At 34.2% G+C, this 18,081-nt stretch overlaps 2 protein-coding genes across 2 annotated transcripts; both read left to right on the plus strand.

Moving 5' to 3' along the window:
• The first annotated feature begins 7,598 nt into the window (after positions 1-7,598).
• LOC133180206 (uncharacterized) lies at positions 7,599-13,049 on the plus strand. The gene has a single exon (XM_061314770.1). The coding sequence runs from the start codon at positions 7,599-7,601 to the stop codon at positions 13,047-13,049; it is 5,451 nt and encodes a 1,816-aa protein (XP_061170754.1).
• Positions 13,050-13,708: 659 nt separating this feature from the next.
• LOC133180207 (uncharacterized) lies at positions 13,709-17,703 on the plus strand. The gene is made up of 4 exons (XM_061314771.1): positions 13,709-13,750; positions 15,501-15,938; positions 16,029-16,241; positions 17,458-17,703. The coding sequence occupies exons 1-4, from the start codon at positions 13,709-13,711 to the stop codon at positions 17,701-17,703; spliced, it is 939 nt and encodes a 312-aa protein (XP_061170755.1).
• The last annotated feature ends 378 nt before the right edge of the window (positions 17,704-18,081 follow it).

An 18,081-nucleotide genomic window follows, 5' to 3' on the forward strand; every position in this document is an offset into this window, starting at 1 on the left:
TATGACTATAAAGAGTGATCACAGTTTTAAAATTGGAATACTTAGGAAAGATCTTTAAAACTCTTCTTCTCAAGAACAGCAAGTCTTTGAAAAGTCATATTTATATGGAAAATTCCTTATGTAGTGTACATTCAAGTTTGTTAAAATCATGACACCTAGAGAAGAGTGGGGCTGCATTGTGTGATTTTAACTTTGTTTCCCAAACAAAATCTGATTGGCTTATACTTATATGGCTATATCTCATAGTTTTCAACGAAAATGTTTGAGATTTCTTACATAAGTATTTATTGTGAATCTCTTTATGAGGAATATGTGAAATATTTAGAAACCATGGGCATGAACTTGCTCTGAAATCTGATTGGATAACACTCAAAAACTATACCAGCATTGTTTTTCTATTAAATACTTTTGATAATAAAGTGTAGATTTATTACACAAAAGAACTGCCTAATTTAATGAAACCTGTAGGAAATGGGGCCCACAAGGGAGTGGTTGAGTGTTTGTGGAACATCTATAACAGTTCCCGATACAACTGGGACTAGTTTACATGTAACATAGGAATATATCAAAAAAATCTGATAGAGAACGGAAGGGCCAAAGTGAGAAATGTAAGCGTTATGGCCCATGGGCCTCTTGTTAATTTCTCTGATGATGATATTAACAATGTATAAAACTTGTTTTAGGGCTCCAATGTGAGAAAGATTACCATTCTGTATGAAGGATCTGCTGAGAATCAGTCAAACAATGCCAGTCCACTGCGTGCTCCATGCTATCTTCAGGAATTAAGTACAGATGAGGCTGAAGTTGTTGAACTCCAAATGAACTATTTCAAACAGAACATAATCTGCACCTCATCTCAAACAGAAAAAGTTGTGGTGATCCAAGATGAGCAAGAAATTGTAGACCTTCTTTCCAGCAACAAAAAGTGTCATCACAAAGCCACCCAAATGGATAATGACTCTAGAGACATGTACCAAGTCAGAGAAATATCTACCCAAACTGATAACAACATGCAAACAGAGGCCCAGGATTTGACTGCTGTGAACCTTAAGCTTGACGAGATTTTGAGCCTTCTACGTGGAGCAATAGACAATTCTATGAGAGTCAACAACGTTAGTGAAATTGTACGATGGGTGACAGCAAACACCTCGACACCTCAACCAGGCATGCCAACAGCAACAATTGTTCCAGTTGAGGAGTCTTCAATTCTGGAGTTGCCTATAAGGGAAGAAAAAAAAACATCACCAGTAATTTCCACTGTAGCAGTAATGAGGGAAGAAGAGTATGATCACTGTGATTCTTCTCCTCCAGCAAAAAAGGCCTTATTTGAAGTAAATGAAGATGTCGAGACAGAAGAGGAGCAACCTAGAGAAACTGGAGAACAACCCAGTGCTCCAGATCGCGAAGTTCGTGCTCCACTGATGGACGTCACCCACAGAGTCAGCAACAGAAAGCATGTTAGTGAAGACAAGGTTCTTACCCTGGAAAACAAGCCATTGGAACCAATTATTGAAATCAAAGATGTTAGTAAAGTTGTGCCAGGGGAAGTCCAGTTTAGAATGAGACGGGATATCCTTGCCGATGTCCAAACTAGTGCTTGTTCAGATGGAAATTTTCTGTGGCTTTTGACCAGGAAGCTGTTTCATGACCATGAGTTGCGAGGGAAGAATTTCTTTGGACGCAAAGGACGACCCCCAATTTCACCTCGGCGTAGCAAATGCCTCAAGCACGCATACATTGAATGCTGTGGAACAAGCTACAAGGAATTTACGAAAGCTGTGAGCAGCATCAACAATGGAATTCGCTCACTTAGCCGTTAACTTCAAAAGTGAAACTTGAGAGTGTTTGAAATCTTACAATGACCTCAATCTTAGTCCCAGGGACTTGTATTATCTTGTATATTGTACAACAGAGTAGAACTAAAAAAAATGGACTCTATGCTATATCTCATGCTGTCAAACTGTATTTATTAATCATATTTTATTTATTATTTAATGAATAAATTTCCTAATTCACTTTTCATGCATGCATTTTTTTTCTGCATAAAAGTTCTCTATTCATGAATTGAATTTGAAACAATTTCATTCCGTTTTATGCAATGTAGTTACTTGTACACAACAAATTCATTCATATCAGTTTCTGTGATTGCAGATGCTGGATTTTGTCTGCTAGCTTTGTTTATAATTAATTACAGTGTCTTACACCGTATAGTAGGATATTGCATTTGAACTAAATAAAAAAAAAGATCATAAAAATAATTGATACATGTACCAAGGTAATAAATTTTATATTCCTGTTGCTATAGTCCCTACTACCATATTTAACTTTGCATCTAAGATGAATTAAAATTGTACACAAGTACAACTTCTGCTTGACCTCCTAAGGTTTTATGTCTCTCCTTTTTGACCAACTTGACAATTTGTATTCTGATGAAGACCATCTCTGTTAGAAACCAGACAACAATATAAATCTACTTCAAAATGTGTTGGTGATCTGATGACTTTTTAGCTAACCTGAGCTGAAAACTCGATAGAGTTTTTCTGATTATATTTTGTCTGGCGTCTGTCTGTAAACTTTTCACATTATTGACTTCTTCTCAAGAACCAATGGGCTGATTTTAACCAGAGTTGATACAAAGCATCTCTTGGCTAAGGGGTTTCAAGGTAATTAAAATAAAGGGTAACACCCTCTTTCAAGGGGAGATAATAAAGAATTGGTGAAAATTTTGTGTCATCTTTCAAAAATCTTCTACAGAACCATTAGGCCAGAAATGTTTAAACTTATGTGAAACCTTCATTACATAGTGTAGATTCAAATTTGTACAAATCATGACCCCGGGGGTAGGGTGGGAATCAAAATTTTACATGGGAAAATTTGAAATCTTCTTCTCAAGTACAACAAAGGTGTGATCAGTCATATTGATATGGAAGCATCATCAGCTAGTGTAGATTCAAGTTTGTTTAATTGATGACCCCCAGGGATAGATGGGTCCACAATGGGGGATCCCCCCCCCCCCCGGTAACTTTTCAATACTGAACTGAGTTATGCTTTTACCTAGCCAATGTGCTCCGGTAAGCAATGTGGCCCATGGGCCTCTTGTTTATTATAACTTAAGATCCAGAGGCTCTATTGAATACCATGTGGTACTTGTTCCTGAGAATCTTCTGAAATTTTAACCCCAAGGTATTGGTTTCCATTTCATATTGAAAGTTTTGTGCCAATTAAATTACTGTTTCCATCTAAATAATCTTGGTATTAAAACAGAGACATTCTTAAAATCAATCAAGAAGGAATATTTAGCCATATTAAATCCTGAGAAGAGGACCCATGTAGCACAATGGATATGTGCTAGTTTACCATGTTAACAGTAGAAAATACATAACTAAGTAGAATTTTTCAACATTTATGTATAAATATTGTGTCTATATACAGTACAATCTAAATTGTATCAAAGACATCAGCTAAGATAAAAAATATGTTTCAAACACCAAACAACTGTAATTCTAGAGAATATTTTAATAACCGTTTTGATGACTTGGTGTTCAAAGGGAGTAAGATGAAATTTATGGTAAACAAAAAACTGAATTTTAAAAATAAATCATTACTAAAAATTTAATAAATTGGAAGTGTTTTTCAAAAGTATGGAGTACTCAAACCAAACATGAATGGAAAATCAATGTTATCTTGAACAAAAACATGAAATGAAAAATGCTTACAAGAGTTCTGACTTTTGTAAACTACAGTAATTGACAATACATTGAATACAATGATGATCTGAAAATGTAATATATCACATTAACAAAATTCAACAAAGTAAGACGCAAAACATTTAGTCACAATTACGGTAGTCAATGACAATGTCAAAATCCCAAGGCTTCACCATCATTGAGGACAACAAATGGCATGACCATATATCACCATATATCACATTAACAAAGTATGACACAAAAAATTCAGTCACAATATCAGTCAATGACAATGTCAAAATCCTGAGGCTTCACCATCATTGAGGACAACAAATGGTATGACTTTATGGATGTGGTCTATATACCTAGAACACTGTCTTGTGGAGAGCGACTCCCAGAAACTTCGAATTCCTTGAACAAGCTGATCCTTTGTTCTTGGCTTTGTCACTGTTTGCAGGTGATACTTCATAGAAGCCCACACATTCTCGATGGGGTTTAAGTCTGGCGAAGAGGCTGGAGTCTTCATTACTTTATCCAACATTCCTTTTTCTGCCATCCATTCCTTAGTTGACTTCGATGTGTGTTTGCTGTCATTATCCTATGATAACAAAGATATTCAAATTTAAGTGCAAATCATAGCATACTGGACATCTATTACGTCTATATACTGTTAGCCTTTATTACATGAAAAACATCCAATTCATGCTATAAACATAACAAAATCTTTAATACTACAAAATAAATCACAATTAAAATACAGGGTTTATTTTCTATAGTTGCATTGTTAAAGTAACATACTTGAAATGATAAGTAAACTCTCACCTGGTACAATCGATACCCATTAGGAAATTTGTATTCCACTAAAGGCAGCAAATTCTGTTGCAATATCCCCTGGTAAATCAGAGAGTCCATGACTCCATTAAAAATACAGATGTTTGTTCGTCCATGGTAGGAAATGCCTGCCCATACGTGGACCTAAAATACATGTCATTATATATGAATTTGAAATGTTCCTATTTCCCTTTTCTTGGAAAATACATTGATGTAATATGTAAATTACAGAATGGGAAAGGAGTATTTTGACTGTAACTTCAACATTATTACCATCTGATAAAAGAGAAACAGATTATGTGCTTCTTTCTGTTTTGAAAAAGGGACATTTAATTTTAAAGAAATAATATATATTTTTAGTGTAAAATATGATTTATTTATCAGATTATCACACCTTATAAGCATGTTTGGGTTTTCTGGAACATTTCTTTTGGATTTTCGAGCCCTCCTGATGAAAGAAAAGCCTCCCATTTGCAGACATTTCAACAGTGCTCTCATCAACAAAAATCACATCTCTAAAGTCGTCCTTACGATTAAGTGAATCTAAGCACCACTGAAGCCGAATCTAAAAAAAAAAATGAATTATTAAAAAACATATTACGGCAAGTACAGAGTATGTGAAATTTCTTACAGTAAATTTCATTTTGATTTACAAAGTTACAGGGACCTGGGTATTCTTGAGCAACAACCATAACATTAAGTAATATTTATATATAGAGAGAGGGAGAGGGAGATACACAAGAAACAAATGCACATGCATTATTATATTCCAATCAACTATCATCTTTTTATTGGGAGTTGAACTATGTTCAATCTCCCCTAGTCATCACGGGCTTTTCGTGCGCAGTAATTTGTATTGATTATATAGTGGCCGAAAGTGGGGCTTCTGTGTCGACCAATTTACTTCTGTGATATTCAACACAAACATGTATACACATCCGCCACAAAATAGTTCATGTCATTTTCTTCTGAATGATCTAATTTTAATAATTTGAAATGTAAGTAAATGTAATGATGAATTAATCTTATTTTGAAGATTAGATTTCGTTCAAAGTAATACTAAATGATAAAGAACCCAAAAAGTTTTCGTAACGGACCTCATTTGTAGTGAAGCGTCATCTATAAACATTGAAAGAGATACGAACGACAACTCTGCACAAAGACCTGACACAGTGGCGCGAAACCTCTTTGCATTGTCTGCCGCGTAGTAAAAAGTAGTTCTCAAGTATTATTTTCCATATTTTTAAATATATCAATATTCGAAATTTTCAGCAATGTATATTTGCTAATACTTTTAAAATGAAAGAATAAAACATTTATTTGAATATCATTGAGTGAAATTTGTTTAATATTGAATTTCCATACGCTAATATTTTCATACGCGAGTTGTTTACATCGAAGACAAAGACGAAAGAGACAAACGCTGCAAAGAGAAGTTGTTTAGTGCTGAAAAGAGAAAGGTAAATTACTATAGTAAGATTTTTGTGTGTTTTTCTTGTTGTTTTAATGCAGAGGCTTAAAATTTATAAGCATATGATATATGAAATACACATTAATGTAGGTTCTTAGAGCAGTCTGACAAATCCGAACTATTTTTTAAAGTCAGGAATTTTAACCGTTAGCGTATAGCGCAAGGTTCATATTAGAAGCTGAAGCAGAATTTACATTTGTTGTGTGTTATTTTTGTTTTTTTTGGGAGGTTATTTTATAACTCTGAAAATACATATGCGTCATGTGAGGAAGAAAACAAGGTAAAATCACACAATCGTGATGCACGAGAGCATATTCCCTGTGCAAGATTTTAAGATGAATTAACTTGAGACGAAGCAGAACTGATTTTGGTTGATATAATGAGTTTGTAGCCCTTTCCAAGAGGAGATTTGGCATTCAGTGTGTATATATGACACATACTGGTTTTGGAAAACTGCTGGATGACCAAGTTGTGTTATAATTATATACATCTCAACATTCCTGTCTGTGTCATAGTAGATCTTGTAAGTTGTTAATATAAAAATGTATTTGATTTTTTATTAAACCAAGTACAGGGATTCACATATGAATACATGTATTGATGTGGTTTATAAGTAAAACTAAGCATCATGTGAGGAAGAAAACAAGGTAGACATACAATTCTTCATCAGCTACACTATGTACGTGATGCACGAGAGCATAGTCCTTGTGCAAGATTTTCAGATGAATTAACTTAAGGAAAAGCAGAACTGATTTTAGTTGATATAATGAGTTTTTAGCCCTTTCCAAGAGGAAATTTGGCATTCAGTGGGTCAAGTATATATAACATGTACTGAACTTGAAAATTGCTGGACCAAGTTGTGTCGTTATATATACATCTCAACATTCCTGTCTGTGTGGTAGTAGATCTTATACGTTGTTAATAAACAAAAAATGTATTAGTTGTTTTATTAAACCAAGTACAGGGATTCACTTATGAATACATGTGTTGATATGGTTTATAAGTTCACCAATAAAATGTTGATTAGGTAATTTTCTTCGAAATCTGCGAGAAAGCCTAGACCTCTTTTCAATTTTTATTTTTGGCTGCAGGTCTAGTTCATTTTTTTTTTTTAATTATTTTTATTTTAGCTGTAGTGCCTTCAGTTTTTTCATATTCAAAATAGATTCAATTCTTTTATATCAATTGAAACAATTCTCCATCTGTTTATATCACTTTGAAATTTGTATCAAATCAGAATCGCAAAGAGTAAATTATTTATAATTGGATTCAATCATCATTGCCCCCTGCCAGTAGCCTATTTATAATATTGCAAAAGATGTTATCGAAAAATAGTGATATTGGTTTTAAAAGCATTCTATCAAGAGTTGAATGACTCCAAGAGATGATGATTTCAATTTTGGATTGTGGAATTTTTGTGAAAAAAAACCCATGGAGTTGTGCATCCAAGTATCATTACTGAGAGATGAAATTTTCTGGAGATGAAATTTAAAGTTGTGGAATGAAAAAAAAAACACCCATGGAGTATGAAGATAAAAAAAGATATATTCAACAGCAATATTGAGTACAAAAATTCTGTTAACAATCATTTTGTCTAAAAAAAAAAAAGTATGCCCAAAAGATATGTATCGTCCTCATGTTCCAGTCAAACGAAGAAAAGAAAAAACAATGACAAAGCACGGTCTTGTGTTAGTACCACTGATATTGAGAAGTGTGTGTTTGGTAGTTTGCACCAGGGATCTGATACATTCTCGGAAAGGAGTAGAGGGAGGCAATGTGTTTCAAATGCTATAGTTAGTATTTTGTACAAGTATATCAGTGTAAGTGAAGTTAAAGAATGGAGCTCAGAGGATATAGATTTTATTTTACGAAATGGGGATGAGGTGTATCGGCATGTTCGTCAGTATTGTACCCATTCATATTTACAGCCGAATGATTTACCAAGTTACTTCTGTTTTGAGAAAACTTTGTTGCGATGCTCAGTGGGTTCAACATTCTCGGGAAATCTTTGTGAATCTTTTGTGGAAAATGGCCCTTTTGTGTCACTGGAGTCTGCTATGGCTTCATGTTTTTATGGATCAACAGAAGCGGGTATATTTATATGCAAAGATGCTGCTGTGTCTATTCTGTATTCTGATCCCTACTTCCATGTGTTTGATCCACATGCAAGAGATTCTTCTGGGAAACCAAATTCTGATGGAAATGCAGTTATATTCACTGTAAATACATTCTCAGGTGTAAATAAATTGATCAGACAAATATTTAATTGTCAAGAAAGTGTTCAGTTTGACTTGTATCAGATACATGGTTTTATTGTGCAAGATCGTGCACACTTTACAAGACAAGAGAATGCTGTATGTCTGGCAAAAGTCAAGACAAATTTATTTGATCTGAATATATGTGACATTTGTGGTCATACAGACTTTGAACAAATACAACATGCTCGTGATCATGCTATTGAGCATAATGAGACTGAGGTTGCACTAATTGCGAAGTTTCATAAAAGCGTTTTATCTGGTCCAGATTATGTGTGTAGGTGTTGCACCCAAACTTGGTTCAAAGAAAGTGTCCAAAAAGCATCCAAAATTTCTGCAACAATGCTTCAAAAGTGTCAGATAAAAAATGATGATTTGGTATGTAGAACTTGTTATCAACATCTTAAAGAAAACCGAATTCCACCATGTTCAATAATGAATTCACTGGGTTTTCCACCAAAACCCCCAGAACTTGAATTATCATCTTTAGAAGAACGCTTGGTTGCACCAAGGATTCCATTCATGCAGTTGAGAGAAAAGCCCAGGGGTGGACAGTTGAGCATAAGTGGAAATGTTGTAAATGTCCCTGCAGATGTGATGTCAACAGTGAACAAGTTACCAAGAATGCTGACAGAGGATGAAACAATTGCACTGAAATTCAAACGCAGTTTGAATTATAAACATTCTGTAGCTTTTGAAAGAATTCGCCCTAATAAAGTTTTGAATGCAGCAAAATGGCTAGTTGATAATAGTGAATTGTTCAAAAAAGAGGGCATTGAAATAAATGATAGCTGGTTTACTGATTATTCAACTGAAGAAAATGAAATTTCTTGTGACAACGAAAACATCATCGAGGAAAATAATACAGTGAACTCTGAATCGGATGTTGTAGAAAAATGGACAGAAGAAAATATTGATGAAAGAGCAACAGGAAACACAGACAAAGTAATGCAACCTATAGACTTTCGTGAATTTAATGAGGTTTTGAATGTGGCACCTGGAGAACACAACAGTCCAATAAGTGTGTTTAAAGACATTAATTCTGAATTCCTGGCTTTTCCAACAATATACTGTGGCCAGGTTAGACCTGATAACAAAGACAGAAAAATTCCTTTGCATTATAGTACACTATGTAAATGGGAACTAAGGAATGTAGATAGGAGATGTGCCACCTGTGTTCCAAATATCTTCTTCAAAATGAAAAAATTGCAAATTAAGCAAATTCAAGACAAAGTCTCGTTAGCTGTCAGAAAGTGCAAATTAAAGGGAAAGAAATTTACAGTTGCTCAGATATTGGATTCGTGCACAGCTGATTCAATAATACGATTGAATGAGGGATACCATGTTTTGCGTAATCTCCGAGGATCTCCACCATATTGGGAGAAGGCCAAGAAAGACGTATTTGGTATGATTAGGCAACTGGGTCTTCCTACTTGGTTTTGTTCTTTTTCAGCAGCTGAGACTAAATGGACTCCTTTGCTTATAACACTTGGGAAATTAATCAATAAGGTTGAATATACAGAGGAAGATGTTTTAAAAATGTCATGGGAAGAAAAATGCAAACTCATCAAAGCTGATCCTGTTACATGTGCACGCTATTTTGACTACAGGTTTCAAAGGTTTGACCATGAAATCTTAAGTAATGCCACACACCCTGTTGGAGAAATTGTGGATTTCTTTTATAGAATAGAGTTTCAACAGAGGGGTTCACCACATGTTCATATGCTTCTTTGGATCAAAAATGCACCATCCACAGAGTCAAATACAATTGAAGAAATTTCAGAATTTGTTGACAAATATTTGACATGCAGAAAAGAACAAGTTGAGTCATTTCTCATTAATTATCAGACTCACAGGCATGCTAGAACCTGCATGAAAAGAAATAAACCTATTTGTCGATTTAATTTTCCAATTCCTCCAATGCCGTACACAACGGTTTTATGTCCACTTGAAAACAAAGATCAAGTAGCAGCAGCCCAGAAAGATTATCAAAGAGTATGTACATTTCTTGATTCCACTGAAAACAGAGATTGGAACTTCACCTTTGACAGTTTTTTGAGCAAACTTGATATGAATTTAGAGACATACATACTGGCAGTTAGGTCATCTATTAGTCAGAAGAAAATTTTCCTAAAGAGTAATCCCAGTGAAAGTAGAGTCAATGCCTATAATGCCATACTGCTTAAAAGTTGGTTAGCTAACATGGACATGCAGTTCATTTTAGATCCTTATGCTTGTGCTGCTTATATAGTTTCTTATGTTTCCAAAGGACAGAGGGGTATGTCCAGTTTACTACATCAAGCTTGTGAAGAAGCGAAGCGTTTGGATTCTGACATACGTCAGCAAGTAAGACGAATTGGAAACCAATTCTTGACTCACGTGGAAGTAGGTGCTCAAGAGGCTGCTTACCTTGTATTACAAATGCCTCTGCGAAGAACTTCAAGATCATTTATGTTCATTGATACCCATCCCCCTGAAGACAGAGTTGTTATGTTGAAACCAAGACATATTTTAGAAGAAATGAAAGAGGACAGAACTGATATTGAGTCGAACAACATTGTTCGACTTTATCAACAGAGACCAAAAGATATTGAAAATATGTGCCTTGCTGATTTCATCTCGAAATTTTCTGTAAAGTACAAAGCGAAGAAGACCGAAAATGAGGCCCAGATTAACCATGATTTGCCAGAAACTGAGTATGTTGAAGACACTTCAGATGACATTATGTCTTCCTTGGAAGATGATGTTTTTCAGCATAGCTATGTTTTTAAGAATGGCACAGAAATTGTACGAAGGAAGAAATCATGTATTTTGCGTTGGGTTCATTTTGATATTGAAACTGATTCTGAGAAATTTTACAGAGAACTTCTAATGCTTTTTACTCATTGGCGAAATGAGGAGAAGGATTTGATAAAGAATTTTGGTTCTTTTGAAGAGAGTTACATGGCAAGATATAGCTTTATTCAAAAGAAGAGAGCAGAATATGAACACAATCAAGAACTTCTTCATGATGTTGAACAGGCATGTCTAAACAATATTGCAGATGAAGTGTGTATGAGTAATGTTGCACCTGAAAATGAACATCAAGAAGAAATTGACAGAAACTTAGGAGAAACAATATCTCATCAATATGGTTGCTTTGATCCTGGACAAAATGCCCCAGTGTATGATGTTGGATTAGACCTTGGTATCACTAGAAAGCAGGTGGAAGAAGATCTTACTCAGTGGGGAGAACTTGAAGATTGTGCTTACAGAGAAATGATGAGAGGATTAAATGAACAGCAAAAACAATTTATGTACCATGTGTTGCACAGATTGAAAACTTGTTCTGAACCATTATTTGCATTTCTCAGTGGAGGAGCTGGTGTTGGAAAAAGTGTTGTCACAAAAGCTTTATATCAAGCCTTGTTCAAATACTTCTCACACCAGTTGCACAATTCACCAGATAATTTGCATGTCTTGCTATGTGCCCCCACAGGAAAAGCAGCTCATAACATAAATGGATCAACTATACATTCAGCTTTCTGTTTACCTGTAGGACAAGGATTCAAGTACAAACCATTGGATATACAGCAGCTAAGCTCCTTTCGCACAAAGTATTTGCACTTAAAAGTTATTTTTATTGATGAAATATCAATGGTTGGATGTGGCATGTTTAATTTCATAAACCTGAGGTTACAAGAAATAAAAGGAGTCAGGGAACCATTTGGAGGTATAAGCATTATTGCTGTGGGTGACCTTTTTCAATTAAAACCAGTGATGGATAGACTGATTTTCTCTCAACCATGTGTTGATTATGGGCCCATTGCTGCAAATTTGTGGAAAGATAATTTTAAAATGTTTGAATTGACACAAATCATGAGACAGAGGGATGATAAAATTTTTGCAGAATTGCTAAATAGGTTGAGAGAAGGTTACCATACAGATCAGGATATTGAAAAATTGAAAAAAAACATGACAGTGGAAATGCCAGAGTACAAAAGTGTACCTCATTTGTTTACAACTAGGAAAGAAGTGGAAATATTCAATTGCTCTGTATTTAATGCTGCAGAAGAACATTTAAAGATTGTTGTTGAAGCCATAGATTGGGTTATAGGTTCAACAAATCCTGATTTGCAATCAAAAATATTAATGCGAGTTCCAGATGACAGCTCAAAAACCATGGGGTTAGCTAGCAAGTTAAAGCTAGTTTTGGGTGTTCCTGCTGAAATTACAAACAATGTGAGTGTTCAGGATGGTGTAACAAATGGATCCTCCTGTATTATAAAACATTTTGAATATCTTGTGGAAGGATCTTGCAGAGTCAGTATAATATGGGTTGAATTTGAAGACGTGCGCATTGGACAGAAAATGCGAATTGAATATGCAAGATTTTACCATTCAGGTATTGAAAAAAGTTGGACTCCCATTTTAGAAATAACTAGAATGCTAAAGGTACAGTTCAATGGAACCTATCAGGTGAAAAGGAGACAATTTCCTTTGCAACTTGCAGCAGCAAAAACTATACACAAATCTCAAGGTTCTACATTACAGAGTGCTGTTGTTCACTGTGGAACAAGGAAGATGGATCATATACATTATGTTGGTTTGAGCAGAGTCACAAACATGGACAAACTGCATATTTTAGACTTGAATGAAAAAAAGATATCAGTTTCAACAGCTGTCCTCGAAGAGATGGATCGACTCAGAAATGATTCAAAAATCAGCTTGTGTTATGAATATCTTGAAAATCATGCTAATGCTGCTGCAAGAATTCTGTTTCTTAACATCAGATCTCTCCACTTACAGAACTACTCCAAAAGATAGTTTATATGTGGAAGCAAATGAGCCACCCCTGGACTTAAGAAGAATTAAACTTGCTTTACAATACATAATTAAATTAAAGGCGAACACTGACAATCCTGCCTATGACTGTGTTTTCCATCCACAGCATGCAAATTTATATGACAAAAACAAGAAATGCATAAAACCAATCTGTCTACGATTTAAAAATCATATTAGAGATTCTGAATTACCATTAGATATAGTAAAACCTACTACTCTTTCTGAAATACCACCTTGGAAATTAATTCAACCAATAGTTAATAAATCCCTATCCGAACTAAAGAAATCAGAAACAAACCCTCTCGTTTTTCAACAGAAATTAGCCGAAATAAAGCAATCTATACATCCTACAATACAAATTTACACAGATGGTTCAAAGGACAAAGGCAGGGTTGCTGCCGCTGCAGTGGTCAATAATAATGTTTTTTCTGTACGACTTCCAAACGAAGCAACGATTTTTACAGCTGAAGCAAAAGCTATTCAACTTGCTTTTGAATATATAAAAACTTCTAGTAAAAACTCTTTTACAATATTTTCAGACTCGCTTTCATGTTTACAATCCATACACAATATGAACACTGATCATCCATACATTTTGGATATATTAAATAAGTTTTATCATCTCACTAAACAAGGTAAAAATGTCAAATTTTGTTGGATACCGAGTCATTATGGTATTCCAGGTAATAACAAGGCTGATAGTTCTGCAAAAACTGCTCTTCAATATGAAATTGTACCTTTTAAAATTCCTTACACTGATCTTAAGTACTTAGTGAAACTTTACGTAAATTCTCTTTGGCAAATATTTTGGGATTTTTGTGATAATAATAAACTGTATACCATACAAAACAAAGTTAATCAATCACCTGACTTTGGCCTGAAACGTCAAGACGAAGTCATTATTTCAAGAAAAAGAATTGGACATTCCAGGTTTACACATTCATATTTACTGAACGGGGAAGAACAACCGGAATGTATCCCTTGTGACTGTGCAATAACTATGAATCATATACTTTTAGAATGTTCTGATTTTACACCTGTTCGAAATAGGTATTTTAATGGTGTGCAAACGATGCATGATCTTTTTGCAAATGTGAGCCCTAGTGCAATTTTGCAATACTTGCAAGAAACTGATTTTTACAATAAGATTTAAATGTATATATTTTTATTAGCATTTTTGTAATTTTCAATTTAACTGTTTTTATTTTTTAAATTCCAAGTCCGTCGGATGGGACGTAAAACGGTGCCCCGTGTCAAGGATAACAACCTCCTTGGCACGCTAAAAATCGTTTCTATGGTTTTCGAAAAAGAGTAGGCTCATTGGGGGCCGCCAGAGAAACCCAAAAACTTTCAAAACCGTTCATACAGTATTATAATTCCTACCGCCGAAATATGGCTGAAATATTGCCGACTCGGCGTAAAACAATAACAATCAATCAATCAATCTCCACTGTCATTTTATTGATTTGGAAAAAGACTTTAATCTACTTTTTTCTGAAATAATTACAGTGGCTGAAACACGTTTCATTGAATCGGACAAGAATGAACATTTTTCATTGCCAGGTTTTCAGTTGCATCGTTTTGATTACCCTTGTCAAGATCTGCAAAGACCAGTATATGGATTGGCCATTTATGTGAAGAATGGTGTCTTGATCCAGAATTTACAGAAAAACATGTATGGATCTACACAGATACTTTCAGCTGATGTTGCTTTGAGAAAAAGATGGATTACTTTAAAGTGCCTACATTTGCCACCCAAAACTTCCACTTCATGTGCACAGGAAATTCTAAAAAGCCTACTTGGCTCTGATTTGCTGGAAAATCCTCATATGATAATAGGGGATTTCAACATTGATGTACAGGCAACTGAACAGATTCAGTCTTTTATGTTAGAAAATTTTGGTCTTAGATATTTGCCCACAGATGTTACTACTGACTATAGTTCTGTGATTGATCATATTTACACAAATATTCCACTTGATCAGCTTATTTCTTGGGGCACACTAGAAACATACTATTCTGATCATAAACCCCTTTATGTTTCTTTGAAATGAAATACTGTATAGTGTTCTCATATGATAAGATTGGCAAATGCTCAAGTTTTCTAATATACAGAAACATATCATAGTTATCATACCAGAAGCTCCTTATGAGAAATATCCATTCATTAGACAATATTGAATTGTTAAATATATTATTCATACAAGTTACTTTGCTTGATTAACCGTTAAAAACAAATTTTACCCCTAGGTAAGTTAAATTTGTTTTTCTTTCCCCTTTGACCCCTCCACCCTTCTTTTTTTTCCAATTATATAATAATCCTGTGGGCCAAAATGAAGAATTTATCAATAATTATGTAAATTCTCTTAAAACATGATTTTCAAGCATTTTGATGTTTTATTTTTTCATTGAATTCATTTGTTTTCTTTTCAGATGTTCACGATTGGTAAACTGAAGGGGTCAAAACCCAAACCATACTCAAACCCTCTAAAGGTGAAAGTCTGTGGTGTTGGAACACGTAGCAGTTATACAACATCTGCAGGACAGAAGAAAGAGAGTGTTGTAATAGGTGTTGCAGACAGGGACTCTGTAGTGAAAGTAATATTGTATGACATTGACAAGCTACCCAGCCTGAAAGTTTCTGACACTGTGATGCTGACAAACTATGTCTTCAAATTGGACCCTGAGCCAGTTGTCGTCTTAACGAAGGTCAGTAAGATCATGAGAACTTCCAGTCTTGATGTCCCTCAAAACATCATTGACGAAGCCAAAATGATTAGTCATCCTCCACCTGCTGAAACCATCAGCGTAAAAGCTGCCAAGATCTCTCCGGTGAAAACATTGATCAGTGTTAAAGGAAGAGTCACTTCAGTAAGTTGCCAAAATTTATGTAGAGTTTTTTCAATAATATGGCTATTTTAATTTATGCATTACTTTGTTCATGATATATTGAATTTTTAGGAGGAACTGGTGAGGACAGTTCAAGTGAAGGGGCAGGATGTTGCTGTCCAAAACATAAAAATTAAGGATGACACAGATGAAGTGAAAGTCAGTCTCTGGAGAGAAATGACTGCAACTTGTAGTGTAGGAAGTTTCCTTCAAATCACAAATGTAGTTGTGAACCATTTCCAGGAAGAAATTTCCTTGTCAACCACTTCAAAAACACAAATACAGGTAAAAAAAAAAAATTAACATATTTGTAAATATCTTAGACATTAATGAATGTTTGTCACAGCTGAAGCTGTAGCAATTCATTAAAATTCCATATTCCACATGATGAATAATTGTCAATGAAAAAGCAATGTAGTTTAAAATTTCGGTGCGCACAAAAAGTCCTAACACACATAAAAATTTGAGTCAGGCTAGTAAATGTTAATTGGAACCAGCCTGATTGGACACTTAGAATTTTCAGCTGTATTTGTCCATTTCCATCACAGTATTTTATATTGTCAAAAATAAAAACTTGTATGCTTGAAAAGATAATTTCCATGATAAAGAATTAAAAATTCTGGACTTCTACTATCTACCACTCATAACGTCACTCCGAAATTATGTTAATCTTAGACTAATAAATTTTAATTCTCTGGTTCTCAGGCTAATTTTCTCCAATACAGATGCGAGAGGGAGGTTTTTCTTTTTATCATGTTATTGGTGCTCAAGTAGATGAGGGAGGTATTTTTTTCATACCTGAATTTTCTATAAAATTCGAAAAAAAAAAAAATCTTTGTTCATAGATATACTTCCCATACTTTCCATGTCTGATAAATAGGTTTGCATAATCCATTGCCTATCAACGTGTGAACATTGTAGGCAATATCTTCTAATGTATTTTAAATGAAGAAGCCTAGTCTCTTTGAAAATGGCTACCAGAAGCGATATTCGAGTACTAAGAGAAAAACTTTTTTTCCAGGATTGGTCTCCACATTGCCAACTTTTTATTTTATTAAAAATACAATAAAATTTGGAATGCAGCTACCTCAAAACGGATGAGCATGGGCCTGAGAACCATCATTTCAATTTTATTTAGCCTTGTGACTGAATAGTGAAGTTCAGGACACATGACGAACATGTTTTTACACAAAATTAAATACAACTTGCTTAGATAGTGTTATATATAATAAGGGAAAACATTTGCAAGTGTAAATATGTTGTTGTAAAACAAAAAGAATTTAATTACAGGTTCAAATAATTGACAATAAAATAGCTAAAAAGAGGGTTAAATTCATAAAAATTCATATTTGAAATTAAATATATATGAACCTTGTTGACGATATCAAAGATAATAAAGAATAAAAACTGTCATTTTATACATGACTACTTATAAAATCAGCGCCATAACTATAATTAAAATAATATGCCAACATCTCTATTATTAAACTTCATTTTTTAGAAATGTGAAGCTCCCCCATCCATTTTGGTTGGCAGTGTCATTGCATATGAAAAGAATGAGTTGGGATTTTCCCTTATGATTGAAGAAGGGGAAAACTTTCAGCATCTTGATATACCATTGAACGTAGTCACCAAGGCTCTTCAGTGTGAACAAAATGCAGCTGAAACAACTCTTTCAGGAAAAATTCCATTTAAATGCAGAATCAAAACACTGAATGGAAATGTGGAGGACTTTTCTACTGCTTAAATCATCATGAACGATGTGAAATGTACATATGTATGATAAAAAAAAACCCATCCACATTGTTTGCAGCTAGTACTTGTTATTTTGATTATGGTTATTCTATTATAATTCCTTAAATAACAACACGTGAAATTTTCCTTCCATTTCCAGACATAATTATTCGATAAGGTACAGAAATATGTACAATTATCTGTTTAAAAAAAATGAATTCTCATGGTGACATGAAAATTATGTTTTCCTAATTTTATTTATTTTTTGGTGTGTCTTCCTTTTCTCCCTTTAATTAAAACATTGTAACAAAAATATTATTGTATGGATCTTTTCTTGACATTTTTATATTTATTGGAACATCTGTGTACTTTTAGAAATTCATTCCTTTAT

Source organism: Saccostrea echinata, unplaced genomic scaffold (genome assembly GCF_033153115.1).
Source record: "Saccostrea echinata isolate AGI-Se365-2 ecotype Australia unplaced genomic scaffold, CSIRO_AGI_Sech_v1 ptg000006l, whole genome shotgun sequence".
Taxonomy (NCBI): Eukaryota; Metazoa; Mollusca; class Bivalvia; order Ostreida; family Ostreidae; genus Saccostrea; species Saccostrea echinata.

What these genes read in the sequence shown, in the direction of transcription:
- LOC133180206 (XM_061314770.1), top strand. Translation starts at nt 7,599, where the DNA reads ATGCCCAAAAGATATGTATCGTCCTCATGTTCCAGTCAAACGAAGAAA.
- LOC133180207 (XM_061314771.1), top strand. Translation starts at nt 13,709, where the DNA reads ATGTCAAATTTTGTTGGATACCGAGTCATTATGGTATTCCAG. An exon ending in TTAAAGGAAGAGTCACTTCA is followed by an intron (nt 15,939 to 16,028) that starts GTAAGTTGCCAA and finishes TTGAATTTTTAG; the next exon opens with GAGGAACTGGTGAGGACAGT. An exon ending in CTTCAAAAACACAAATACAG is followed by an intron (nt 16,242 to 17,457) that starts GTAAAAAAAAAA and finishes TTCATTTTTTAG; the next exon opens with AAATGTGAAGCTCCCCCATC.